Below are 27,986 nucleotides of genomic sequence, written 5' to 3' on the forward strand. Positions count from 1 at the left end.
TAAGGACAGACATTGCACAAGATCCAACATTATTTTTGCAACTTAATTTAGCTGCACTATTAAGTAATCTGCAGAGAGATGCTGAGGCATGAGATTCTCTGCCTAGCACTATGCTGGGACGAGTGCCCTGTTGAAAATGATTGTAGGGCTGAATATTCTTTACGTCCTCCAGAATTACCCACTTAGATCTCTGAACAATTCTTCAAAATAGCCAGGGCAACTAGAGGAACATTTCAATGATGCCTAAAGACGCAAAAGATTTTCTGCAATAAATGCATTGGATTTCCCTACGAGTTCTGGTTGTACCTGATATGTGCCTATACTATTTGGCATCCTTGATAACAGTTATTATCAAATGGTTCTTAGGGGCCCAGGATGACCATGCCATGAGACTCGAACTAGATCGGATTGAGGGAGCAGAATGCAGTGGCTTCCTCTATGGTTCAAAAATTCCCAGAATCCTACCAGCACCCACAAAGGTGGCACTGCGAGCCTAGAGGGTCAGACTTAGCCGTATCCAATGGAGACAAATGATCATATGGAACACCATTGTGGTAGGGACAGAAACTTTCCCATCTTACAGAAGGACGAAGGAATACTGGAAACCACAGAGTGAGTGGATGTGAAAAGGTGGTGCCACAAGAATTAGCGATATTACCTCACTTGAAGCTAATTCGAATAAAAATCCCGCACAGATACTATAGCCCTCCATTACGCCTAGTAGAAGCTAGACAACACACAGACCCATATGTAGAGAAGATAATAGTGATTGTATTAATGTAGTGTGGTCATGCAAACAGAGCAATCAACCCTAACACAAGCCATTGATTGCCCCACAGAGCTTGCATCAAGAATTACTGATAACAATGGGAGTTCGGTGAAATTCACCCCATAAGTGCAAATTGTTGGCAATAGGATGCCTGTAAGCAAAGACGGATATTGCTTGTTACTGGCTGAGCAGCAATGCTCCTCTACTCTCTGAAGGGCACAGAGAAATGAACAGATGCACCAATTTGGAGTAAAGGTATATCAAGCAGGCGATGCAACAAAAGATATGGGACCCTAATAAAAAATTTGACTGAAATCAACATAAATGATCTGTCTAGTACTTGTGCCTGAGGACTGGGAGGGAGTGCGGAGGTGAAGGACTCAATACTGTACAATGTATATATGATGGTGGTTCTACATTTCCTTCACAATAGATTTGTGTTGGTTGCATTGATCACTAAATATCCAATAAAAAAAAAATATATATATATATTATATATTATCTACTGGCGGTCGCCAGTAGATAGTTATAGTTAGGACCTTGTTTCCATAGGAAATCTGAAAATTCTATTTTGAATAACTTTGGCGCCGGTTGACGAATCCTCGCGAATTTTTCAAAATAGGTGGGGCGCTCCGCTCCGCTCCTACCCTGAATGTCTCGGGGTGATTAGTCAAGCGGGGGCCGAGAAAAAAGGGGGGTCCCAAAACACGTTTTCCCCATGTATTTTTCCATAGGGACCTTTAGTCCAAGGTACAGCCCGAACGGCTGAACAGAATTACTTGAAATTTGGCAGAGAGGTAGTCCTCAGGTCAGGGATGTGCCTTTTGAATATCTGGGGTCAATTTGTTCAGTAGTTCCTGAGAATATTTCAGTTAAAAGTACATATATAAGCGCGCACCGTGCGCGTACGGTAAGCATACCGTACGCGCACGCTGCCATGCGCGAGCGTAATTCTGATTGGTGGTTACATGACAGTAAACATTCCAGTCGGTCGAAATCAGGAAGTGTCGGCCGCCATTTTGTCTCTCGCAGTCTGAGGCAGTTAAAAACAAAGGTGGAGAATGTGAAAAGGGGGCAGGGTGGACAGTTCCTGACCCCCTAGCCTTTGGCAGGGGGTCACTGAAGGACCCCCAAGGATGAAAAAAACAATCTTTATTTTTTCGAAAATGCGCGGGGTGCGCGCACTGCACGCACAACGCATCGTGGGTGCTCGGTGCGCAAAGCGCACTGAGCGCCCACAGCGCACGGTGAAGAACCTGAAAAAAAAATATATTAATAAATGCATAACTTAGCATTTAAAAAACCGTACAAATTCACTTAAAAAACCATAGGTTTCACACGTTATAGTTAGCTGGACATTTCCCTCGTAAAAAACCAATGAAATTCCCCCGTTATAGTTAGTGCAGGCAACTATAACTCACGCGACCGCAATCCTCTGCTGATGACGTCAGATATTACATCACTGATTAAATATGTGTTTTTCTGAAAAATAAATATTTGTAATATATGTATAGCTAAAGATTAATGGAAGAAGACATGGGTAAATAGGTGTCTAAATACAGTGATGTAATATCTGTCGTCATCAGCAGAGGATTGCGGTCGCGTGAGTTATAGTTGCCTGCACTAACTATGACGGGGGAATTTCATTGGTTTTTTACGAGGGAAATGTCCAGCTAACTATAACATGTGTGAAATCTATGGTTTTTTAAGTGAATTTGCAAGGTTTTTTTAATGCTAATTCCTAACTATAACGTGTGTGAAACCTATGGTTTTTTAAGTGAATATATATATATATATATATATATATATATATATACACATACATATACATAAAACCAAGAGTTGCCCCCAAAGGAATGGCCACTCACGAAGGGGTTACCGCTCTGGACGCTACAAGCAGCAAGATGGCACCATGCTTCAAGACCTTAACTGCAAACCATACGCGTTTCGAGCTTTTATATAGCTCTTGTTCACTAGCGAATGATGAGACGCAGGTACGTTTCAGGACAGCTGCTTTATTCACAATATGAAGCCACGCCCCCATGGGAGAGTCATAGGCATTCTGGTATTGTAGTTAACAAGTCACGGGGGCAATATTTTATAGTAATGGGGGGCCCAGAGGGGCCCCCCAGCCCCGGGGACCGCCACCCCTGGAGCTTTTGTGAAATATGTGGGGGAGGCTAAAGCCCCGGGGAACGCCACCCCCTGGGGCTTTGCAAAAAATGGGTGGGGGGCGCAAAGGCCCCCCCCAAGCCCCGGGGACCGCCACCCCCGGGGCACTAAATATTTAAAATAGGGGGTCCGTTACGGACCCCAAAGCCCCGGGGGTTTAAATTAAGTGGGAGGGGGGCCGCGCAGCCCTCCCTGAGCCAATGATGGCCCTGGGGACCGCCACCCCCCAGGGCCGGCTCCTGCAGTGTCCCGGGGTGCCCACCCCGGGACACTGCTGTTTGTAATGACAGGGCGGGAGCCTCGCGGCTCCCGCCCTGTCATTGCATAAATCAAAGCTGATTGCTTTTCCACATGGGGAGCAGCATGTTAGCTGCTCCCCATGTGGAAAAGCAATGCCGGCTCCCGCAGGACGCGGGGAGCCGGCTGGGACCGTGGGGGGATTGGGACCCCCCCACGGTACCCAACGAGGTGGCCAGGCCCCGGGGCTATTAGTGGCCCGGGAGGGGGGCCTAGCGGCCCCCCTCCCCAAAATGTTAAAACAATTAAAAAACAGAAAAATTATAAAAAGGGCTGACCCCGGGGGATGGGGTCCCCAGGGCCATAAGTGGCCATATGAGGGGGGCAAGGCAGCCCCCCTTCAAATAATTATTTTTAAAAAAGGCCCATGCCCCGGGGGATGGAGTCCCCGGGGCAGATTAAGGCCTCGGGAGGGGGGCCACGCGGCCAGCCTCCACAGTTTTAAAATTACAAAAAAAAATTAGGGGGCAGGCCCTGGGGGATGGGGTCCCTAGGGCCAAAAAAATAAGAAAAATATGTTTTTTTTTTTTTTAAACAGGATCGGGGAGGAGGCCACGCCCCCTCCTTTCATTACTCTGCAAACGTGCCCCCTGGCGCGTTTGCAGAGGGGGAACAAATTCCCCTCCAATACTGGGGGTCCCTGGGGGCCAACTAGCCCACCAGGAACCTCCAGTATGCGCCAGGGGGCTGCGTTGCAGAGGTGTTCTGAGGCCACGCCCCTTTTTACACCTCTCTGCAATGCAGCTCTGTGGCGCTTAATGGAGGTACCTGGTGGGCTAGTTGGACCCCAGGGACCCTCAGGATTCAAAGGGACTTAATCCCCCAACTTAAAACGTGCCACGGGGCGTGTTTGCACAGTGGTGAAGGTAGGGGGCGGGGCCTGAGGTGATATGTCTGCAAACACGCCCTGTGGCGCGTTTTAAGTTGGTGAATTAATTCCTCTTCAATCCTGAAGTCCCCTGGGGGCCAACTAGCCCACCAGGTACCTCCAGTAAGCGCCACAGAGCTGCGCTGCAGAGAGGTGTAAAAAGGGGCGTGGCCTCTGAACACCTCTCTGCAACGCAGCCCCCTGGCGCATACTGGAGGTTCCTGGTGGGCTAGTTGGCCCCCAGGGGACCTCAGGATTGAAGAGAAATTAATTCCCCAACTTAAAACGCGCCACAGGGCGTGTTTGCAGACATGTCACCTCAGGCCCGCCCCCTTCCTTCACCATTGTGCAAACGGACCCTGTGGCGCGTTTTAAGTTGAGGAATTAATTCCCCTTCAATCTTGAGTGTCCCTGGGGACCAACTAGCCCACCAGGTACCTCCAGTATGCGCCAGGGAGCTGCGTTGCCACGCCCCTTTTTACACCTCTCTGCAACGCAGATCTGTGGCGCTTACTGGTGGTACCTAGTGGGCTAGTTTGTCCCTAGGGACACTCAGGATTCAAGGGGACTTAATCTCCCAACTTAAAATGCACCATGGGGCGCGTTTACACACTGGTGAAGGGAGGGGACGGGGCTTGAGGTGACGTGTGCAAACACGCCCTGTGGTGTGTTTTAAGTTGGGGAAAAAATTCCTCTTCAATCCTGAGGGACCCTGGGGGCCAAGTAGCCCACGAGGAGATTCCAGGAAGTGCCACTGCGCTGCGTTGCAGAGAGGTGGTGCAGGCCTTGCTGGGATTTGAAGCGGTGTGCTCCCACCCCTGTTCCTGTTTAATAGTACTCCTGTGAACATGGAGAGACCTCAGTGCTGCATCTTTGAGCCCAGTACTGATCCTGAAAAGTAATTCTAACCGTACTTACCAGTAACTTGAATTTCCTTCCATGGGCTAACATTGACTGGTTTCACTTGGAAATTTTTCAAAGTGTGCAGTTTTGGAACTTTAAAATATTCATCTAAAATCAGTCGCACTACAAATTCCGATTTACTCACCTGTTACCAGGAAAGACCTCAGTGCTGCATCTTTCAGCCCAGTACTGATTCTGAAAAGTAATTCTAACACTTATAAATTCACCCAGGTACTCTCCTTGCAGTACTCTAATAATTCAGTCAGTATCCAAGTACTCATGCAGCGAGCCAGGCATTAGCACATGGACTGCCTCAACCCCCTATCCACTATGCATGCAGTATCCCAACTAACCAACACACTTATACATTCAACAATAAAATCAATATTTCAGTTTCAATATTTTAAAAAACATTTGTATTTCCATTTATATTAAAAATATATAATGTAATTTAAAAATTAAAATATGTAAAAATAAACAGTTAAAAAACTGTAAAAATCAGTATAAAAAATACATATAACTATTATTACATTTAAAAATTATCATTTAAAAGACCTTCGAAATTCACTGAAAAAAACCATAGGTTTCAGGGCTGTTATAGTTAGCTGGACATTTCACTCGTACAAAACCATTGAAATTCCTCTGTTATAGTTAGTTGTACTCACTATAACTCGCGCGCCCGCAATCCACTGCTGATGTCACATATTACATCATTCATGACATGGTCAGTGACATCACTGGTGACATCACTGATGACATCATCCACATGACACTCAGATACACCTCATCATGCACTAGTATAACCTTTCATTACTCACTGTAAAATACAGAGTACCATATTTGAATCCATTGACACACCAATACACGTTTCTAAAAACCCACTCCTTGATTCCTAGATCTACACACACATTTAATCACTTACCTATAGATTCACTCATACATGCTGTCAATGATCAATAGAACACTATCAAATATACTTATACACCTATATCGACATTACACACCAGTACATATCCTATTCACTTATGCAGTCATCCTACTCATTTATGCAAACAACGAATCCTACTTACATTTACTCAGCTACACACTTATACAAACACCACTTAATTTATTCATATAGATAGTAACTCATACTTACTGTGTTATAAAATCACTATTACAAGTATACAGTTATCCATACAGTCACTCATACAATCACTGAGTCTTACGTATACTTATATATATATATATATACACACAACAACTGTCACATACACTGCCTTTTATTTTTCTAGTTTGTTGGACATGTACCATTAAGAGATATATTTGCTCATCAGCACACCCATAGAGATATTCACTCACCCAAACAACTGTTATAACATGTAGTCTTAACCTCATATACCTACTGAATCAACTATTCACACATCTTTCGGCAGTCACACACCCCCCACCGAACCACACACACATTCACTCTCCCATACAAATACTCAGTTAACTAATCAACAACTAATATAGACTTTCACATAGCAAGCAACCAACTGGTACAGCAGTTTACACAACAACTGACAAAGTGATACAGATATTCACACAGTTTAGTCACTATCCAATATATTTAGTGAGACACTATAAAATAGTTAGGTAAACAGTCAATCACACTGCTACTAAATCCTCCATCCAGATATTTATATTTATATATCCACTCATTCTTCAATGCAGATTGCTATATATATCATACATACCAAACGAACCAAACCACATTCACTGGATGATATAATCAGTGATGTCAGTTGATGATGTCATCAGTGATGTCACTGACCATGTCATGAATGATGTAATATGTGACATCATCAGCAGTGGATTGCGGGCTCGCGAGTTATAGTGAGTACAACTAACTATAACGAAGGAATTTCAATGGTTTTGTACGAGTGAAATGTCCAGCTAACTATAACAGCCCTGAAACCTATGGTTTTTTCAGTGAATTTCTAAGGTTTTTTAAATGCTAATTCCTAACTATAACATGTCTGAAACCTATGGTTTCTTCAATGAATATATATATATATATATACATACATACATATATACACATACACTGTTGATTGCGTGGTTTGCTAAACACACAATAAAAAGTATATAAATGTATGCAAAAAAAGAAGCAGAGAACTCTGGGTAGTTCTCAAGTTTAGGTGGAAAGCAGCTACAACATAGCGCACTCCCCAACACCATCGACACTCCCTAAATTTGCTCACCTCAAACGTCTGCTTCTCTATCAAAGTCTTTAAGCGTAGGATTAGCACAGGGCTATCCATGCCGAGCTGTAAAATGGCCAAAGCCTTTTACCACTTCAGGCACAGTATTACAGCTTTGGATTGGTAAAATACCGTCCAAGACAACCTGAAATGAATAAAAGCAACCCTTGACACGTGTTTCACTCTCATTAGAGCTCTTCAGAGATATATATATATATATATATATATATTCGCCACCTGTCATAAAATACAGTTTCTTTGGAAATTGAGGTTTAAGGAAAGAAAACAAGTTACTTACCTGTAACTGTAGTTCTCCAGTATTGGAATCTTTCATAGATTCACATGCTTGAATCATTCCCCGTCGTCGAGATGGGAGTACCCAGTATATTTAGAAAATGATCATCACAATAGACATAGGACTTAAAGGTCTAAGGACTCATTATTTAGTAACATATTCAAGTCCTTATTTAAAAAAAGAACCAAACTTAGAAAACTACCAATCAGCTGCCACTGCCCTGTAGAACCTTCCTGAAAGGAGCTCTAGTCCCTCAGATTTTCTAAAGCACAGTGTTAACAAATATAAGTAACAGAGAGACATAAAGTTGAGCCTTTCAAGGTGAGGCGGGTGGGTCGCATGTGAATCTATGAAAGATTCCAATACTGCAGAACTATAGTTACAGGTAACTTATTTTTTTACTCCAGTATTGGAACTTTTATATATTCACATGCTTGAATCAGAGTAAAGAGCAGCAATTAGCACATTTCGCTATGTAATAGGAAAGAAATATACATACATATGCAAATAGTAACTATTGTTTGCGTATACTTAACAGTAAATAAATACACTTCAAAACAGAAAAAAGAAAATGTGCATCAAAATGGATGGTTGGAAGCAAAGAAAGGGCTCACCTTCATTGAAACAGCTGTCTCAGCACCGCTTGTCTGATTGCAGCATCTCATGGACTCAGAATCAAAGCAGTAATGCTTAGTAAATGTGTGTGGAGTCTTCAAGGTTGCTGCTCTACAGATGTCTGATAGGGACACCCCAGCAAAAAGCACCATGGACGTAGACACAGCTCTAGTAGAGTGAGCGCGGACCTTTGACAGCAGCGGCTGGCCTGCCTGTTGGTGACAGAAGAGGATTGCACTAGAGATCTATCTAGAGCGGCTTTGTTTCATCAGAGGGAACCCCTTCCTAAGTGTGCTGTATGCTACAAACAATTGATTGGATTTGTGGAAGGGTTTGTTTCTGTCCAGATAGAACTTTGTGTAGCATTTTATATCCAAGGAATGCAAAGCACATTTTATTTATTTATTTATTTAGGAAATGTATCTACCCCCGAGGGTCTACCAGCACCAGCTGCTGTCTGAGGATTTGGGAAAAAGATTTCACCACAATTAGTTCGTTGGGATGAAAGTCCGATGGGGATAAACTTAGGATTGGTTGGTAGAATCACCCTATCATGTTTGATTTGTAAAAATGAATCTTGGATGGTGAAAGCTTGGAGTTCACCAACTCTCCTTGTAGATGTAAGGGCCAGGAGCAGAGTGATCTTCCGGGAAAGGAACTTTGCATCAGCTCTATGTATAGGCTCAAAAGGGTGCTTCATTAGGTGTGCAAGCACTGTGTTGAGTTTCAATGTCAGAGGAGGAGTTCTCACAGGTGGAAAGGTCCTGAAGAGCCCTTTTATGAATTTCTTTACTAGTCTGCTAGAGCACAAAAATGGGGCTCTCAGATTACCTCTGGAAACAGGAGATAGCCGCTAGGTGTACTTTGATCGAAGCATGAGCTAAACCTGTACATGACAGATGGAGGAGATACAGTAAAATCTCCTCTCGAGATGACCAGGGGAGGGGGGGGCCACCTTAGCTGATCTACACCAAATACAGAATCTTTTCCATTTCAAAGATTATGTTTTATTGGTACTATCCGCTCAAGCTAGAGACAAGATTTCTCTGCATTCATGTGGGTTGTTCAGGTGTTGAAACTCCTGGCACTCAGGAGCCAAGCAGATAAACTCAGAGAACCTAGGTCTGGATGTCAAACTTGTCCCTGGTTCATGGTTACAAGTGATGGAATCGGCTTGAGGAGTATCGGAGGTTGCAGAGACAGAAGATGGAGTTCCGTGTACCAATGTTGGCGCTCCAGCTAGTTGGCAGAAACCGGTGGAAGCGGTGTCCATCGCACAATCGCTTATCTCCGAGGTGGAACGCTTGCCCTCCAGCAGTATTTTTTTATTCTCATCTTTGAAGTCCGATGGAAGGTTTTTGAAATAAGTAGCAATATCTGACCACATTTGCCAGTTGTAACGCCCCAATAAAGTCAGAGAATCAGAAGCCCAGACCGTTAATGCAGACATAGTTGAAAAACGTTTGCCTATGTTGTCCAGTCTTCTACCCTTCTTCTCTGGGGGTGCCGATAAAGGTGCTGAAGGGTTATTTGATCTACATTGTGCCGCTTGTGATATCACTAAATCAGGTCTTGGCTGACCCGTGAGACAAGCTGGCGCATCGTCTGGAGCCTTATACTTTTTATCAAGTCTTGGCAACAATGGTGGCACAGTTGCTGGTTTCCGCTTTATTTTCAAACCTTGGTCCCAGTTATAGTCAATAATGGACATTGATCTGACTAATTTCCTGAAATGTTCCTTGAAATCTTAAAGGAAACAGTCCTGCTGATGTACAGGCATTGAGAGTTCAAAACACCTGGCTGCTCTCTCCAAGAGGTTAGGGAAACCTCCTATGTCTTCGGGAGGTGAATGAGTTTGTGGCAGAAATGGAGACGCTGGTGGAGGAATAATGTAATCGTCCCATTCGTCATGTTGTTGCTGTTCATCCTGCTGTAGTACCCCTTCCTCTTGTTGTTGTTGTTTTTGTTCTTCACCCGAGGAGGATACCTGTTGCACAGGTACTTGTGCTTGAGGAGAGGATGTATGTTGAGTTTGATCATAGGAAGTCGTGGAGGAGCTGGAGAAGGCGACGTTGGCGGAAATCTTTGTAATCCGCTCGCATGGATTGTAGATCCGTAACAAGAGTCGAAGGAAGGCATTCTATGTCCTGTTGAGGCTGCTGCTGACAACGCTGGTCAGAGTAATAAAATTGCGGACCACAATACTCCTGCTCATCAGAGTCTTCGTGATACTTTACATTAAGCTTTTACGACTTTGCGCTACTCCAAAGAGGATGTCTTCGTCAGAATACTCATCATCTAAGAGGTGTGCTGGTAACAAGGGCTGGACTCTACTTGGTGATTTCAAATAAGGTGTCCACTTTTCCTGCTGAAATTTTGAGTGAAAAATCCATTTTCATGTCTTTGATGCTGGCATCACCGATGAGGTCATCAACCCAGTTGTCGTCGCTCGAATGTGTGTCTGGATTTTGAAACAAACCACCGTTGATGGAGGAAATGGACATCGACAATGACAGTGAAATCCCTGCATATATAATATAGGCGTGGTTGATAGAATTGCCCGTTACAATACATCCATCGCCGACGAGGAAGTCGACGAAATGATGGGAGAGATCGTTGGTGGTAGGCTCGTTGTCGACGCTGGAATAGCCATCGACGAAAGACTCGTTATCTTCGTTGTCAGAAGCTTCGTTGAGGACTTAAAAGCCTTGGTGATCTTCACCGCCGACGACAGGCTTGTTGACGAGGAGCTCGCAGCCAATGACACCATAATAGTGGTGACTGTGTTAGTCGACGATGTTCCTCCAATAGCCCCCAAATAAGGTTTATTCGTCGTTGAGGTTGCCGAGCTGTCCATATGTGGGGCTGAGGTAGGCTTTTTGAAAGCATGTTTAACCCTTACAAGTAGAGTAGACAGTTCAGAAGCCAGTTTCCGGGAGGATTTTTTACAGAAACTGAACTTTTAGCATGTTGTGGAGGTGGCAACTTGGAAGATGGGTCCTACTTTCCAGAATCCTCTGAAGACTTTTTGTGTGTCTTCTTTTGAGGTTATTGAGAGGAGTGACCTGGAAAGTCATCCAGTGGTCTTTTGTGAGGCGTTTTAAAGGAGGTACTTGAGGAAACATCACTCTCCTCATCCTTAACAGGACCGTCCCTTTCTTCAAGCCTCTGCAGCCATTATAAAAGCCTCCCATCACGATCTTTCAAAGACTTAGAAGAAAAAGTGTGACATATTTTAGGTTTATGGTCTGGTTATAGACAATAAAGGCATTCTTTATGGGGATTGTGGGTGTGCAGTCTTCTTCCTGCAGGTGCCACAGGGACTGAAAGTGTTTCTTTATGCGTGTCTGACATGGAGGTTTCAGGTTCTTTCTAAAACCAGATACTGGGAGGGAGATTAGATAGATCGATAGATAGATCGATAGATAGATAAAAGGGTATTCCAAAGGGTTGTGAGGAAAAACTGAGCAGAGCTCAGTGGAAACTCCCTAGCATTACATGTGGTAGAAAATCTGAGGGACTAGAGCTTCTTTCAGGAAGGTTCTACAGGGTGGTGTCAGCGGATTGCTTGTTTTCTAAGCTTGGTCCTTTTTTAAATCAGGACTTGGATAGGTTATTAAATAATGAGGCCTTAGGCTTTTGTGTCCTATGTCTATTGTGATAAGACTTTTCTAAACATACCGAGGACTCCCATCTCGACGACAGGGAATGATTTAAGCATGTGAATCTATGTAGAAAATAGAGGGAATGGAGGGATCAGAGAATTCCAAATATGTAGTCAAAGGAAAATTCAGATTTTCCACAGCTAGGATGGGTAGAAAATGATGATTTTATTATTAGGACACGAGGCAGCCATCTTCCTTTCTTTGTTGCTGCTCACAGCCAAGATAAGTTCATTTTGCTATGTCTGCTTACATTTTACTGTTTGTGGATTTATGTATGATTATGTTTTATGGATGGATTTGGAATGAGTGCCACGTCTTCGACCTTTGTATGCCCATAGATGTATTTATTTGAAGAATAACTTTATATTTATTTATCAGATCAAATAATAATTGTTGTTAGTTGGCGGTTATCACTGGCAGGATAATTTATTCAGCAAGTTGCATATTTAGTATGTGTAACCTACTTTTTAGACTACAGAATGGTTAATTGATTTAAACTCTTCTAATCGCTTTGACAGAAGTTAATCTTTATGGGCATTGACATGACGAGCGCGAGAGGAATTCTCCTCGCGCTCAAACATTACGCATTTTAAAAATTAACATGTTGAGGGCGCGTGCGTTTTACTCGCGCGCTCGCCCTTCTTTGATTTCACCTAAGGGTTTGAGAATACAAGCGTTTTACTCACGCTCCAACTCTCGATTTTAGTGTTCGGGGTTATTTCAAGCTGTGATCGATAAGAGAAAATAAAAAGTTATTTCGGCAAGGAGTAAGATAGAGATTTCTTACCTGCCTTTCTCATGAGACTTAACCCATTTGGCCACCGTAGAGAAGTCACATGACACGGCAGCCATCTTAAATTGGCATTTTTGCATTTATTACCATTGAATTAAAGCGGTCATCTTTTGGGACTCGAGAGAGCTCATGTTACCATTTTTTCTTCTGAGTATTTTCCTGTCAGGGTCAAGAGTTATTGTAGGTTTCACCTGTCTGTGTCTACTTCACGATTTAGTTTATCGAGAAACTGTTTTTTTGGATAAGGTCTGTAGTGGATTTATATTGTGTTTTTTCTTTTCACTTTGGAGAGACTTAATTTGTTTATAGAGATATCGTCTTCTGGAGGTCTGGTTTAATTATTGTTCTAGGTCGTTTTAATTGCTCAATTGGAATATTTACTATATGGAGAATAGTAGTTTGATTGAAACTGACATGGAGGTCAAAGTTCTAAAATGCGTAGATAAAGCAGTTTCTGCTTTAGCTTCCCAGTTGGGTAAAAAAACTGGAGGATTGTATGGAGAAGTTGGAAGGGAGATTGGCTGAGAAGCATAATGAATTGAGGAGGTGGTTGGAAACACCTCGTCTGCTGGAGGGGCTAGAAAGGTCACCCAGAAGAGAAAACATCTTGAGAAGGAGAGGGTTTCTAAAACAAAGATGGCCTTTAATCAGAAAGGCTGTGGAAGGACAACTCATAAGGAGTACAATGAGAAGGCTATAAAGGCCACTAAAGGGGAACGCAGGGCTATTGCCAGCGATGAATCATCCAGTAGTGGTGATATTATAATTTCATGTTCCTCAGATTTTGATTCATCAGAAGATGAGTTTAAGAATAAGAGGGTTAAAAAAGAGAGTAGTGACAAACAAGGTTTGGAACACGTTTTCAACCCTTTGGGTGACCTTATGTTTGACCGCAGTACTATTTAACACCCTCTCTCTCAATAGTGGGTCCCGTCTAAGCACGTTGCTCAGTACGTGGAATATTGGATAAGGAGAGAAATACCAAAAGATGTCAGGACAAGACTCCATTCAGAGTGTCCAAGACCCTCTCTCTCTAATAAGGTGGCGTACACACCCTAACTTGATGGCAAGATGCTTACCTTCTTAAATAAATTTGGAAGGGACCCAAGAAGGGGTCTGGATAAAGGGCTTAAAGGGTGTCAAGACTGTTTTCTTTATATGTTTGGGCCTTTGACCAAGATTTTTGACCTCTATGAAGAGGCTTATCTTCAAGAGACGGCTATTGACAGTCTTCAGTTAAGAGTGGATTCAGAGAGCTGTTTGTTTATTGGGGGAATGCTAATGCATATCTATGTATTGAACGTAGGAAAAGCCTACTCATGAAAATAGATCTGAAATTGGCTGAGTTGGCTGGGAAGGAGTCAGGCTTGGAAGCAAACGGTTTGTGTTTTGGCGAGGAATGCGTTAGAGAATTGCCTCGTTATGCTGAGGCCTTTAATTCGATACAAAAGGCCCAGAAGTACATTAGAAAGGTTTTTGGTTCGGCCAGGAAATTGCGAGGTCGAGTTCCTTCTCCCGTGGGTACAGACCCGGATCCTTTCAAGCAGTAAACTATACTCCTGGATTCTATCCTTAAAGACAGAGAAGAAGAGGTTGATTTAGAGGAAAAAGAAGGACAAGGTACCAAGGTATGTTTGGTAAAGGACCTTTTGTCTATTAAAGTAAAATTGTGAGGCAGACTCGCCCATTTTATAGACAGATGGAGGGAGATTACTTCCGATCCTTGGGTGTTACAAACAGAAAATGGTTATCGAATAGATTTTGTGGAGACTCCGGTTCAGGTGAAGCGTCCTCCCCCCTTAAGGTTTTCAAAAGAGGAAGAAAGGTTGGTAGATCCGGAAGTTTTGGAATTGGAGAAAAAAAGGTGCCAAAGAGATGGCTTCAGATTCAATGCTAGGCTTTGTAAGCAATACATTTCTGGTGCAAAAAAAGGACAAGGGTAGGAGACCGGTCATAAACCTGAAAGATTTGAACGGATGGGTGGAATACAACCATTTAAAGATGGAAGGTATTCATATGTTGAGGGACATTTTAAGAAAAGGAGACTGGTTGACCCGTTTAGACCTAAAGGAAGCATATTTGACCGTCCCAGTTTGCGGGGATCAGAGGGATCTTTTGAAGTTCCAATGGAAGGGAACCATGTGTAGATTCAAAAGCCTCCCATCCAGTTTAACTTCAGCACCTTGGTGCTTTACAAAGGTAATGAGACCGATAGCGGCTTGGCTGCGGATGAGGGGGATCAGGCTAATCATGTATTTAGACGATATCCTGATTATGGCACAGAGCAAGGAGTTAGCTCACGAACACACCACCATGGCGGATCGTGTGGTAAAAGACTTGGGTTTTGTAGTAATCAGAAAGAAGTCCTGTTTGGCGCCAAGTCAGGAGACTGTTTTCTTGGCTTTTCAGATCTGGGCCTTGGACTGTGTGTTGAGGTTACCGATGGAGATTATGGGAATGCTCTACTGGTGGCACTTAATGAGGATCTGCTTTCCAAGCTTCAGATTCTTCAGAACACCGCTGCCAGACTCATTCTCAATCTCCCTTCCAGATCCCCTTCTGCCCCTAACCTTAAAACTCTTCATTGGCTTCCGGTGCGGCAGAGAGGCCATTTTAAAATACTATGTCTCACACACAGGACCATGTATGATACCAGCCCAAGATACCTAGCTAAGAAACTTTAATGGTACACACCTGGAAGATCTTTAAGGTCTGGTACCAAATCGTACCTTGTTCGGTCAAGTATTCGAACCTCCCGAAATGGTGGCCGATCATTCTCTTATTTGGCCCCTATGCTCTGGAATAAGCTACCATCACATCTCCCATCCATAGATGACCATAGATGCTTCCGAAGAGAACTAAAAACCTGGCTCTTTTCCCAGTAAGCTTGCTTTCACTGTCCTTTGCTGTTGTCCTTTTGCTGTTGTTGTTGCCCAGCGCCATGAGACCTCCCCGGTGATATGTGCGCTTAACAAGAACATTTGACATTGATATTGACAGAAGGGAAAGAAAATTCGCAAGGAGATGTTAGCAAGTGAATGGGTAATATTGAGGCAAATTGCGAGAGTTCTGGTCTTCTTTCAGCTACCATTCAGGCTATCTTCCTGGGTCCCTTGCATTATCTTGCGATCACAGGTTAAAAACTCTATATTTGCACAAAGGAGTGAATTACTCTCAAAGGGTTCAGTTGGATTTGGAGACAAGAGAGGAGTTAAAGTGTAGGCTGGAAAATCTAGAGGCCTGGAATGGAAAGACGATTTTCGGTGTGAACCTGGACGTAGTAATAGAGTCAGATGCCAGTTTGCATGGATGGGGAGCGAGATGTGGCTCTGACAACTGGTGGGAAATGGACAGGCCAGGAGAAGGAAATGCACATCAATTATTTGGAATTAATGGCCGGCTTCTTTGCGATAAAGAGTTTAGTCAAAGATCAGACGAAATGTTGCTTTCTCTTGAAGATGGACAACATTTTGGCTGTGAGATATGTAAACAAACTAGGGGGTCCTCGTTCAAAGGCTCTTGCAGATTTGGCAAAGGAGTTTTGGCATTACTGTCTGAGCAGAAACATCAGGATTCTAGCTCTATATCTTCCGGGGGTACGCAATTCAGTTGCAGACTGGAATTCGAGACAGTTGATGGATTTCAGGGATTGGAGGTTGAACAGGGACATGTTAGTTGCTTTAGACAGGAGATGGGGTCCTCTGGCAATAGACTTGTTTGCAAACAGGGTGAATAACCAGATACACAGGTTCTTCAGTTGGAAGCCGGATCCAGCAGCCAAGGCAGTAGATGCTTTTATGCAGGTCCGGGGGAATGTATGGGAATTATGCTTTTCCACCCTTTGCCTTAATTCAAAGGGTGCTTCTAAAAGTAAAGAAGGAGAGAGGCGAGTTAGTGCTAGTAGCTCCTTTTTGGACTTCTCAAGTTTGGTTTCCAGACATTCTGGAAATAATGACTGCCGACCCTGTCCTTCTTCCAGTCGTCCCAGAGTTGTTGACAAATCCTTCGGGGGAGTTTCACGAGTTGGTTCTTCGAGGTAATTTGAGTTTGATGGCTTGGTTGGTTTCAGGAGAGCCTGGCAAGTGTCCGGCTTATCATTCGACGCTTTGAAACTCATTAAAGAGTTGTGGGCACCTGGGACTTCTAAAGCATACAGGTTGGCCAGGAAAAGATGGGTTTGTTGGTGTTCTGTGCGGGGTCTGGATCTTGTTTCAGCATCTATGGTATAGGAAGTGAACAATTGGACTGAATTTTTCCTTGATGGGAAATCTAACAGTGCAGTTAACATTGCCAGATCTGCCATCTCGGCTAGCCATAATTTAATAGACAGTTTGCCAGTTGGTCAACATGATGTGGTCAAGAGATTGTTAAGAAGTGTACGTTTAAAGGCACCGCAAGGCACAAAATATTCTTCCCTTTGGGACGTTGATCAAGTCCTTAAGGAGTTGCTATCTTGGAGCGAAAATTTGTTTTTAAATTTGAGGGATCGTTTAGTGAAGTTGGCTAAGTTGTGATGTTAAGTTTCTTTTAGAAGAGTTTCTGATGTTAGAGCTCTGGAAATTTCAGGTCGGAGCTTTGTACCAGAAGGGGTTTGTTTCAATATCTCTAAAAGGACCAAATCTATGTCTCTAACTATTTTTTATCCTTATTTGGACGAATGCAGGTAGGTGTGTGTGATTAGGTGTTTGTATGAGTATGAGAGAAGAACAGAATGTTTGAGGTGAAGTGCGAGTTCTCAATTGATCATTTCTTACAGATCCCCGCATAAGGCGGTATCTACGTCTACCTTGGTTAGATGGGTCAGGGAGGTCAAGAAAAGAGCAGGGATATATTTATCTAAATTTGGGGCACATTCCGCCAGGGGGGCTATGGCTTCAAAGGCTCTCCTTTTGGGTGGTGGTTTGCATGGCATCTTAGCCGCGGCAGATTGGTCATCAGATTCAGTATTTAAGAAATTCTATTTTAAGCCTGTTGATTCTGCTGTTAGGAATATTATGGCAAGGCTTTGAACATGCATAATATTGGCCTTCGTGCCTTGCCATAAAATTAAGATTTTCCACAGCTAGAATGGGTAGAAAATCATGATTTTATGAAAGACACGGAGGCTGATATTATCCCTCCCTGTTTAATTTGCGTCCATTAATTATTTATTTGTGATTCTTTTCAGGAGGTGACTTCAAGAAGTAGCTGGCTGATATGGATTTTGAACTTTATACGTTTTTTGTTCATTTAAGGATTCTTCTATTAATGATTTTTTATTCATGATTCGGTGTAGCGGAGAGTTAGCAGCGAAAAAGGAGGAAGATTGCTGTCTCACACAGGATGAAATAGACTTTAGAATGTTAGTTTTACTATTCTAAGTTCTTTTTAATTGTTTTGCAGATGCTGTTGTGAGTTAGCAATTAAAGGGATATGCATAATATTTGCCTCTGTGCCTTGCCATAAAATTGAAAGCAGCAACATGAACACAGGGATTGCTTGTACACCAATTAGGTCATTTAAAAGAGTCATTGCAGTTGTTTTGCTATGGTACAGGCTGACAAAACAATTAATGTTAATCACCAATTATGAGTGTGTTTCATCTGTTTTTTTTGGCTGTGGCCTACGTATGAGATATAAGGCAAGTGAGTACCAAGGATATTACACAAAGCTCACTAAAACATGACAGTAAATCATATTTTACCTTTGACAAAAATGAATACAGCAACACTGTGCAGGCAACAGAAGCAATGAAGTAATAGGCAACAGAGTAACCATACAAAGGACATGGTTTCCAAAGTAGCTAAATATCCCATTTTAAAAAAAGTCTGACTACCCACCAGTGTCATGGGTAACCAAAGCTGAACAAACTAACAAACGAAGCACAATCATGGCTGATTAAAATACAGGACTGAATAAAAAAAATAAAAAAAAACAACAACAAAAAAAGATTATGAGCATCTTCTCTGCACAAACATAATTTCATTGTACCATAGATCATTTACCTAAATGAATAGTAAAGCTTTCTTCCAACTGCGGCTGTTCCTCAAATACTCTCGTAGTAGCATCAACAGATTCCCTCAGTTGACTGGGCTGAACTTTAATTTCCTCACTGAAATACATAACATGGCATGAAACCTAGGCATATTAATTTGGAAAAACATAAATTATAATTAATATTGTTCATATTCTGAGGTCATGGGTAGCAGAATATTAATGGAAACAGCAGCTGTTGGAGGAATATCATTCTACTACACCATCTTCAAAATGAGTTGGCTTATTTTTGAAGTATAGCCGGTTAAGCTCACCATCTCTCTTGACTCTTTGCACATCTACACCCAGGACATCGACAGAATGGATGCAAAGTGCAAAAACAAGGTAAAAACCAATCTTCATCTAAGCACATAGGATACAGAACAACATCCTTCTACCCAACCGGACCGCTCCAATCCTGCTCCAATTTAGGAAAGAGCTGAAGATACAACTCTTTAAATAATACTACATCATGTTAATGCAGTTAGTTTGCTTCTGCTTCCAGTACTCAAGGACGTCTAAAGTCACTTGTGGAGTGTATCTTCGCCTTTTACACTGCACACTACTCAAATGCCTTTTGACTATGTTCACACGACAAAACACAAGCATTGGAAATGCAATAGATCTAGCTTTTGCTTCAGTTAGAGCTATTGACATTGTAAATGATAATGTCTTTTACTCATGTGCTTTGGTTTGGAGTGGATATATGTGGTGTGCAGTGGAATCATGTGGGTTGGATTGAAATTGTTAGTTGTGGAATTGTGTGGTGTGGAGTGGATCTGTGTAGTGGAATTATGCAGTATGGTGTGTTGTGGACATATATGGATATTAATGATGTGTTATTGAGTGTGCTTGAATAATGTGGAATGGTATGTTGTGGAGTGGTATGTAGTGGAGTTTAATTATGTGTTGTGCAGTTGAATTTTGGGGCATTATGTGGAATTCTGTTATGTGGACTAGATGTATGTGGTGTGTTTTGTTATCTGGTTTGGTGTCGAATTATGTGGCGTGGGTTGGAAATGTGTGTAGTTTAATTGTGTGGCGTGCAACTTTGCCTTTTTGGTGATGAAAAAACAAATATGGAGGAGCTAAGCTCTAGATCTGCGTTTTTGGGTGTTTAAAAAAAATGACAAGCTATGGGAGCTTGGGCCCCTATGTACAAGCAAAAAGAGGTGGAAAGCAAGTAGTTTTGATTGTACCCCTATCTGTTGTGGCCAGCTGGGGTCGATATTACGTGTAAAAAGAAAAAAATGAATTACTTCATAATGTTATGTTAATCCTCTACATGTTATGAACTCTCCTTGCAGAACCCATTGGCTCCTAGAATTATGCGTATCCTCATGGGTAAGGACCTGTAAATGAGGTTTATGCCCATAATGTGGAAGATACTGTGCCGCTGTTCTGTTTCTTCTATTGTGATCTGCGTTCTGACCCCGGACAGCAGCATATTCAAAGAGTGTGGCTCCAGGGGAGCAAGATGCACAAGAAGAGGATGGGCAAGCTAAATGCAACAACTCTTGAAGTGTGGGCCTTAGCAAGGAAAGAGTGAGCGAAGACCTACACCTCAGAATTTAAATGTGCAACAACTCTTGAAGTTTGGGCCTCGTTGTAGCAAGTACTCTGAAACCCAGACTTTCATTGAAGTGCTTATCAGCAGGGTTGCAGCAGTGGGAAGCACATAATTACAGGAATGCCTAAAATATAATCAAGTTTGGAATACGTAGGTAACCCTTCCTTCTTTCTGTAGCCTAGCTCTTTGTTCCTGAAAGTACCCATGTCCTTCCAGAGTGTCCTGGGCAGTGTGGGGGGATTTTGGGTTCCCAGTATCACTGGTGACCTCTAGGCATAATGGTGTCTGAGAGTGTACACCTTGTCGAGTGACACTCCTCTTTCTTTTGTGTTTGGATCCCTTCAGGCATATGTATGGATAAAACAACAAGACACCCACGAAACAAGACAACGAAAACTCACAGTGAGTGCTCTTTGGCACTTCGAAAAATTTAATTGCTTTTCATCTTGTCTCTGCCTTTGATAAGCCCTGTATGAAAGACCTTCACATGTTAAGATAAGAATTTGCACTTGAAAATAGTTACAGGGAACAAATTGCAGTGCAAGCCCCGGTTATCATGTCTTGAGATTTTTCCAGATATGTCCCTTTGTTGTGCAGACAGTGGCGCTGCCAGGGCCAGCAGGTCTGCCCTGTGAGGAAAATGTGTAATTAGTCCTTCCACATTTCAGCATTGTTGGCATATGTCCAACAAACCCGGCCAAAAATGACACTAGGTCAGTATTCAGTGTCGTATCAAAGGGAAGGGGGGGGGGGGGGTGGGAGCGTCTGCCCTGGGCGGCACGAGTTTTGGGGATGGCAGCAGCACCCCCCACCACCACTCTTAACTGCAACAGTCACGGGGCGGCAAACACAGGGACACCATGGGAGGCAAAAGGTCTAGCTATGCCACATTCAATATTCTGTACTGAAAGTGTAGTGCAGAAGACACTATCGGTAGTTTTGGCCCTTAGACAAATCATACATTCCAAGGTGTATGTAGGAATGCACTACAGGCATGGCTGGCACAGTGCACCCTGTCTACTGTCCTGCCTGTACCTCCATCTTGGAGGAGCCATAGGCTGGCTGTTTGTGACACAAAGATGTGATTTGGTTTTAATATGTTTATTTACATAATACACCTACACAATGCAGCACTGTCAGTAAGCAACCAAGGACATATCCAAAAGAATAGTGCTTTAAAATGTTAAAGCATACAGGAAGGGTGATCCCTTTTTCAAAACTAACAAGCAAGGATGGGGTAGGTGGCGGGTGGTGGGGGGTGGGGAAAAGGTGATAGCACACAGATAAAAAGGTGGGTGGGAGGACAAAGCAGTAACGGAGGAAAAGAAGCATTGGCTGAGCCAATATTTTAGGCTTTGGCAAGCCTGAAATGTATTTTTTCTATTTTGTTAAGGAGTCAGGTAAACGGAGCTCTCATGGAATATACAGCAACTACCTTTTTGCACTCTAGGATCGCGATGTGCTCGAAGGTATCTGAAAGATGGCATTTTGATGCTATACAATGGACAGGACCTATACTAATATCCAAAGAATAAAGAGGAAAAAAACCAATGTCTCTTTACCTTAAAATCTAGCACGGGCCAGGGAGTCGAAAAGCTCTAAAATGTATAGACGCAACATGTAGGCCCTAAACGAAATACCAATAAATAAACAAATAAATATAGAAATGAAGAAATGTGTCTAGCTCGCAAACAATGCCGCGTGGCATTTCTAGCTTTTCTTCAATCACAACAGGCTATGTAAGTGCTCTGACGTGACTGGAGGCAAACATGTTGGTGCTATACAAAATTCCAAAACCTAAATTAATAATATATTAATGTATATAAAAAAGCGAGTACTTGCTACTCTGGAACGTCTAAGTGCTCTAAAGATTCTGAACGGCAAATTGTTGGCGCTATACCAAATAGGAGCACACATTTGAATAATATACATTTTGATGTCTCCTCTGTGATCGTGCAGCACTCTGCCTCTCTTATCGAACACTCACAGACCGCCACGTCGACACATTCTGTGGGTTCCATAAGGGTTTGTGACAGAGGAAAGATGTTGTTTTTATTTGTAACACATTTAAATATAAATCTGTATTTGTTTCTACAAAGCCCTGTTTCTGGCAATCGAACAGAGAGTACATTTGAAGCACACAATCGAAGCCATTGTATAAAAAAACAAGCAAAGTATGCGCTGCACATTATCAGATTATCATCTTTTGCTAAAGCACTGAAATTAACAAGCAGCAATTTGCAGGAGATGGTGTGGGGGGGGCGGCTCGGCATTGGTAGATTAGGCAAACTGCAAGAAGCGACGGGTGTTGAAGCCCTGAATTGCTTGGCAAACAAAGGGAGGGGGCACCCACTTCTGTATCTGAGACTGTGAAAGATTAAGTGCTGAGTCAGGGAAATGCTGGCACAGACAGTACAACGGAAGAAGTGGAAGAGGACAAGTCCTGGTGGCAATACATGAGTCTCAACAATTGAGAAAAAAGGTGGGACAAGCAGGAACCATTAACCAATTAGAAGGAACTTTTTTTAAAGGATACTGACAAAAGCCAATCAGAAGCTGGAGGCGGGCTGTAAGCCCCCTGACTGAATACAGCATGTCGAGAGACAGCGCATACGCTGCCTAGGCTCAACCTAAAAACACATACAAAACGTGTACTCCATCTCACACTAAATGCATGACTGTACAAGAAAAAATGCTCAAATACAATAAAGCATAGATGAAAATGGCTTTGTTAGTTTCAAAACCTAAATCCCAATGTAACAATTTCCAGGGAATTATTAAACAACGCCATCTAACCCTCTCTCAAAAGTTGCAATGTTGTACATAACTACAGACGTTTCAGAACATATTGATAATACCATCTGAAAATATTCGAACAAAAAGTGAATGAAGTAGTACAAGAAGAATTTTATCCATGAAAAAGAGAAGCATTTAATTTTACGAAACTGTACCTGATTGAGCTGTTTGGGTTCTTAAGATCCTGATGTAGCTTCATCACCCATTCCTGATACTCCTGTTTCTGAATATTGGTTAATTGTTTTAGTTCATTAGCCCATTTATTCTCCAAGACCTAAAAACAAACAATGCTATAACTACTGGCCTTTACGGTTTATGCACTGCAATACATTGCTGAACTTAATTCAATGTGTCACCTGTTGTGATTCAAAATGCTGAGCAGCCACTGAATTGACGTCATGGTCAGTGAATGATTTTCCAAGCTCTTGCATTACTTTATCCATTTCCACTCCTTGCCTGAAACAGAAGAAAAAGTTTCTTATCTTAACCAAATTGAATTTATACTTCTACTTCTTTCAACAATTTACCAAAAGAAGGCGGCTTTGTGGAGCTCCTGTAATAGGAATATTTATAGGTAAAGTGGGATCCAGGAACACTGAATTGTTTAAGTCATCAATTTAATTTAAATCTGGAAAAAAATATTTGACACATTATATTAATTGTTTTTCAAAATGCCCTTCATGGATAGCCACCTTTAATTACTGCTATAGGAGCACAGAAACGTTCTGCATTGTTTGATAAAAGCTCAGCAGTTTTCGAAGTCTGAATAAAGATTTACAAATATGATCAATCATACTGTTTGGTAACAGATTAAGAAGACAGAAAAGGAAAGAGCAAAATGTTATTACCTGGGAGACGAGAAAATTAAAAGCTAATTAGCTCTAGTAAAAGACAAGTTAAACCTGACATGTTCAGTAAAGATCCCAGAATGCCTAAACGATTACATACTAGTATATACCACAGGTACAGCCAAACAAAAGAAATAAAATCTCTTAAAAACAATCTCTGCAAATGTGTTCTTCACCGAAAACATAAAGAGAGTGAAAGTAGGTGAACAAAATGTATAAACTGCAATAAAATAAATGTAAAAACCTTTACCGTTCTCGCAGTTTTTTTAGCTCTATGTCTCTTTCTCCAATTAATTCGGATATGCTCACAAAATAATTGTGTTCCAAGTTTAAGAGAGTCTCGGAGGCAGGGGAATGGATGAGATCATGGTACACATCACCAAAATCTTCATCCCAATTTGGTTCTTCTGGTCTTGCATGTTCCAGTGTCGTCTGTTGGATAAGAATTTTTTTTACCAAATAAATGTATTTGAGTACCATCGATTCAATAAATAATTATATGCACTATTATCCAAACTTTCACTCTCAGACTACGAGACCCACCAAACATTCTGAATAAAAACATGTTGGAATTTAGAAAATGTCTAATGTTTTTGCCTAAAGAAACACATTTAACATGCCCCTGAGAAGTGAGTGCTCCTTTGGTGGTCATAAGCAACAAATAAAACACATCATGTTTGAATTGGTAGATTTTACATGAAACACTAACGCAATCCAAGTTTGAACATTGGCCATTTTAAAGACACAAGTGTTTTGCTCAGTCGTTAATCGGCCTGTGCTCCTACAAACTAGCTTGAAATTGAGATTATTTCTAGGAAGGAGGGTTTTCTTTATTTTCAATTCTGTTGCTTACATAAGTTTTGACTAGGTCCTGAATTAAAACAAGCTAAACAATTAGAAACACCTGCATGTCCTCTCAGAGAAGCATTCAGTAGAGAGTCACTAGTCGGCACATGTATTTTGGTCGCACACAAAACTTCCTATTTAAGTCTGCAGCTAAATAATACTTCAAAGTATGCAAAAACATTGGGTAAGCCACAGGACAAGCATAAATAATTATAGCAAACGGAAGGAGGCAAAGCCCATCAGCAATGTAGGATCTATCCAAAGCGCACTGATTGATATGCTTTTGGGCAGGTAAGTCCATCACCATGCAATGACATTGGATGAGGTAGAAAAGTTACTCTCAACAAGGCATGGAGTAGACTTCGTGCAAAAATCTGTAAACGGGTAATGTGATACACCTGATGAGAATTAAAATCTGGAAAAGAATGCACTGAAAATCATCAAAGTAGCACATACAAACCTTCATGCAACAGAAAAGATCACAGATTGTCAGTTTACCTAGACAGCCCATCAGTCGACTATGATGGTAATCACTGACTGCATCATTGCTGCACCATCAGTGCACCCTAACTACATTGAAGGTTGTATACCAGGAGTCACTATATAGCTGGTACTTCAGCTGGAGTCACTACATGACATGGGACATCTCCGGTAAGTGTAGGTAGGTAATAGTAGCCTATGTTCACTGAAAAAAACTAAGGTGAAAGTGACAGTATATTTAAGTGAAAATGTCAGTTAAAACATACTGTTTTAAACTGAGAAAACCACAGAAATTCCCCAATTCTAGTAATCCCAAGAAATTATAACTCGCACCCCCGTCATGCATAGTGCTGTTACCAATGATGTCAATTCAGATGTCATTACGGATGTTATGAATGCAGTCATTTAACATGTTATGAGGGATGTAATATGCCAGGGTGCCAGTTATAGTTACTTTAGAGAAAGAGTCCTAGTCACTCGAGATGGGCGCTCAACCATCTGTTTTTAGATTTGGGTGGGGGCGGAGTCACAGGATCAACTGCGACGCTCAGCAAAACATCCTCAGTGAATCGCTTCGGATCCACGGATTCGGAACGGTTTTGTGAAGGTTCGTCAAACGGTGACAAAGTTATTGGCAACCAAAAAATGCTTTTGCTATGGAAACGTGGTCCTAACTATACCTACCCAGTGGTGACCGCCTCTGGCTAATGTACTCTGAATTTATTTCTAAATCTACTCATCAATCTACTTTAAAGAATATAACAGACACTTAACATGTTACATCTACAATTAAATGCAACTCTTAATTCACTTTGAAAACACACAAACCACATTAGGAAACACCAGTAAGGAAATACAAATGAACAAGAATTTTCATTTTAGGACAGAATGTTGAAAAGCCTGAATGGATAAAATGGCAGCATGAGTATGTGCCAGGTCAATATTTCCTCTTGGTCCTTTGGTTGATATCTTAACTGCTTTATGAACCCCAAAAGAAACTGCAGCTTCACTTCCTAAAACCCCTAAAATTAGGTATGGATGTAGGATAGATATCTTGTTTTCTCTCTTAGACGAAGGTGCCACTAAAAACACATTTTGTTCTATGGGAGACCATTTGGATCATGTAGGTAGAAATTGTAGTGCCAAGACTTTAATGAGACAGATCAGGCACACATTTGATAATGTGTTGTGAGGTGCTGAAAATTCATAGGAACTGAAGAGGAATAGAGGAGACCCACTCCATTTACCGCCATTTCATTACCTTGGTGTATGCTTTGGTCCAAGTGTTTGCCAGCTGTTCCAAATCTACTTCGCCTGTTTTAACAGCTGTCAGGGCCAACTCCGCTTCTCTGTCGTAATCTTTTATCGTTTCATCCTCCATAAACATAATGAGAGCTTTCTTTAAATCTGTGGTAACAAATTAATTTGGCTATGAAACCTTGGTAAGACATCTAAAGAAACAAACGCAATCACCAAGCACATGGCTCAGTACAATTAATACAAAACAAAAGAACAACAAAAAAAGAGAATATATTCCATGAAATCTCAAAAACTTTTAAAGGTTGCACTTCTAGACCACACGTTTAAATCGGTACACAAAGGAAATCGCGCAAACACTGACAAGAGGCCCACAATTCTGAGTCCAGTGTAGTGGAAAATGTGCTTTGTTTTCTTGGACATATGTAGATACAGTGTGATCAAGGAGAGGACAGTTCAGACAGATGTGAAACTGGTTGGGCTCAAGAGAAGCCGGAGAATCACATTCAAGATTGTTTTGCTAAAACAGGTCTTTCATTTAGATTCCATATTTTCACCCTCTGGTCATGGATTTGGTACGCTTCAGACTCCACAATATGGGGCCTTCCTGTGTCAACTCCTGAACGTATAAACTGAGAACCATATCTGGGTCTAAGAAATTTTATCTCATTATCCTTATCCTGTTTTCCATGCCCTGGATTTCTCTTCATTGTCATGTTCAATTTAAGGTGACATGTAAAGTGTTCAAAGCACTTGTTTTTTAATAACCAAAAAGATTTTGCTAGCTAATTGAAGAATGCAGGGGGCCTAAAGCCAACTAGGATAAAGTCTAATCTCCAGCCGGAGAAACCAAAACATTAGACAGTGGGGCTCTTTCCTTTGCTGCTCCAAGTTTGTTGAACTCTTCCCTTTGCCATTCAAACAATTTTTCAAAAAAGACAAAAAACGAATTCTTTAGATCTTGCCTATGGGCAACTTCAGCGGTCTGTTGTCACTCGACCTACTGTGCAAATACAGATTTACCCTGTACTCTGCATTTACCAATCTCTCATGATTTGATGGATTTTTTGTCTAACTCAGTTTTTCACCTAGGCCTTTTCGGCTAGCCCCACCCAAGACGAATATCACCCTCACTGTGTTTTGATTGGATAAGTTTTATCCTTCTGCCAATGTCAGAGCTATGCAGTGTATGAAGCACCAACTGCCTCCCCAGGTGCCTCCCAGGTGGAAGAGTACCTAGAATCAGCAAACTTCATTACACAGCTGAATAGCTGGAAAGGAGTACTAGTGAAACCGATAACGATAATCAAACTCAGGGAAGTCATACATGTAATGGCTAGGAACACATCGCAGGAATAGGATTGGTTACGGTAAACTTTTATGACACAAATACGACCAGTTTATGACCTACACTAGTTGAATTATACAATGTTAGAAAGCCTGTGGGAAAACTACAGCACAACACAAGAAACAGGTCTTGTAATGTGGGCTAAATTGGGAGAAAATAAACTGAAAAACTCATACACACCATACTTACTCCTCAATAATAGGAAGGCCGAATTAAGGCTAGAGGCA

At 41.8% G+C, this 27,986-nt stretch overlaps 1 protein-coding gene across 1 annotated transcript in view; it reads right to left on the bottom strand.

Annotated features, from left to right (window-relative positions):
• FERRY3 (FERRY endosomal RAB5 effector complex subunit 3) overlaps positions 1-27,986 on the bottom strand; it is a 404,396-nt gene that overhangs the window by 272,491 nt on the left and 103,919 nt on the right. Inside the window, exons 4-8 of the mRNA XM_085652590.1 lie at positions 26,416-26,561; positions 24,079-24,260; positions 23,337-23,436; positions 23,136-23,254; positions 18,587-18,693 (exon numbers count right to left, since the gene is read on the bottom strand). Coding sequence (XP_085508716.1) covers positions 18,587-18,693; positions 23,136-23,254; positions 23,337-23,436; positions 24,079-24,260; positions 26,416-26,561 — 654 coding nt within the window. The remainder of the gene's footprint in view (positions 1-18,586; positions 18,694-23,135; positions 23,255-23,336; positions 23,437-24,078; positions 24,261-26,415; positions 26,562-27,986) is intronic.

Source organism: Triturus cristatus, chromosome 4_1, assembly GCF_964204655.1.
Source record: "Triturus cristatus chromosome 4_1, aTriCri1.1, whole genome shotgun sequence".
Lineage (NCBI taxonomy): Eukaryota > Metazoa > Chordata > Amphibia > Caudata > Salamandridae > Triturus > Triturus cristatus.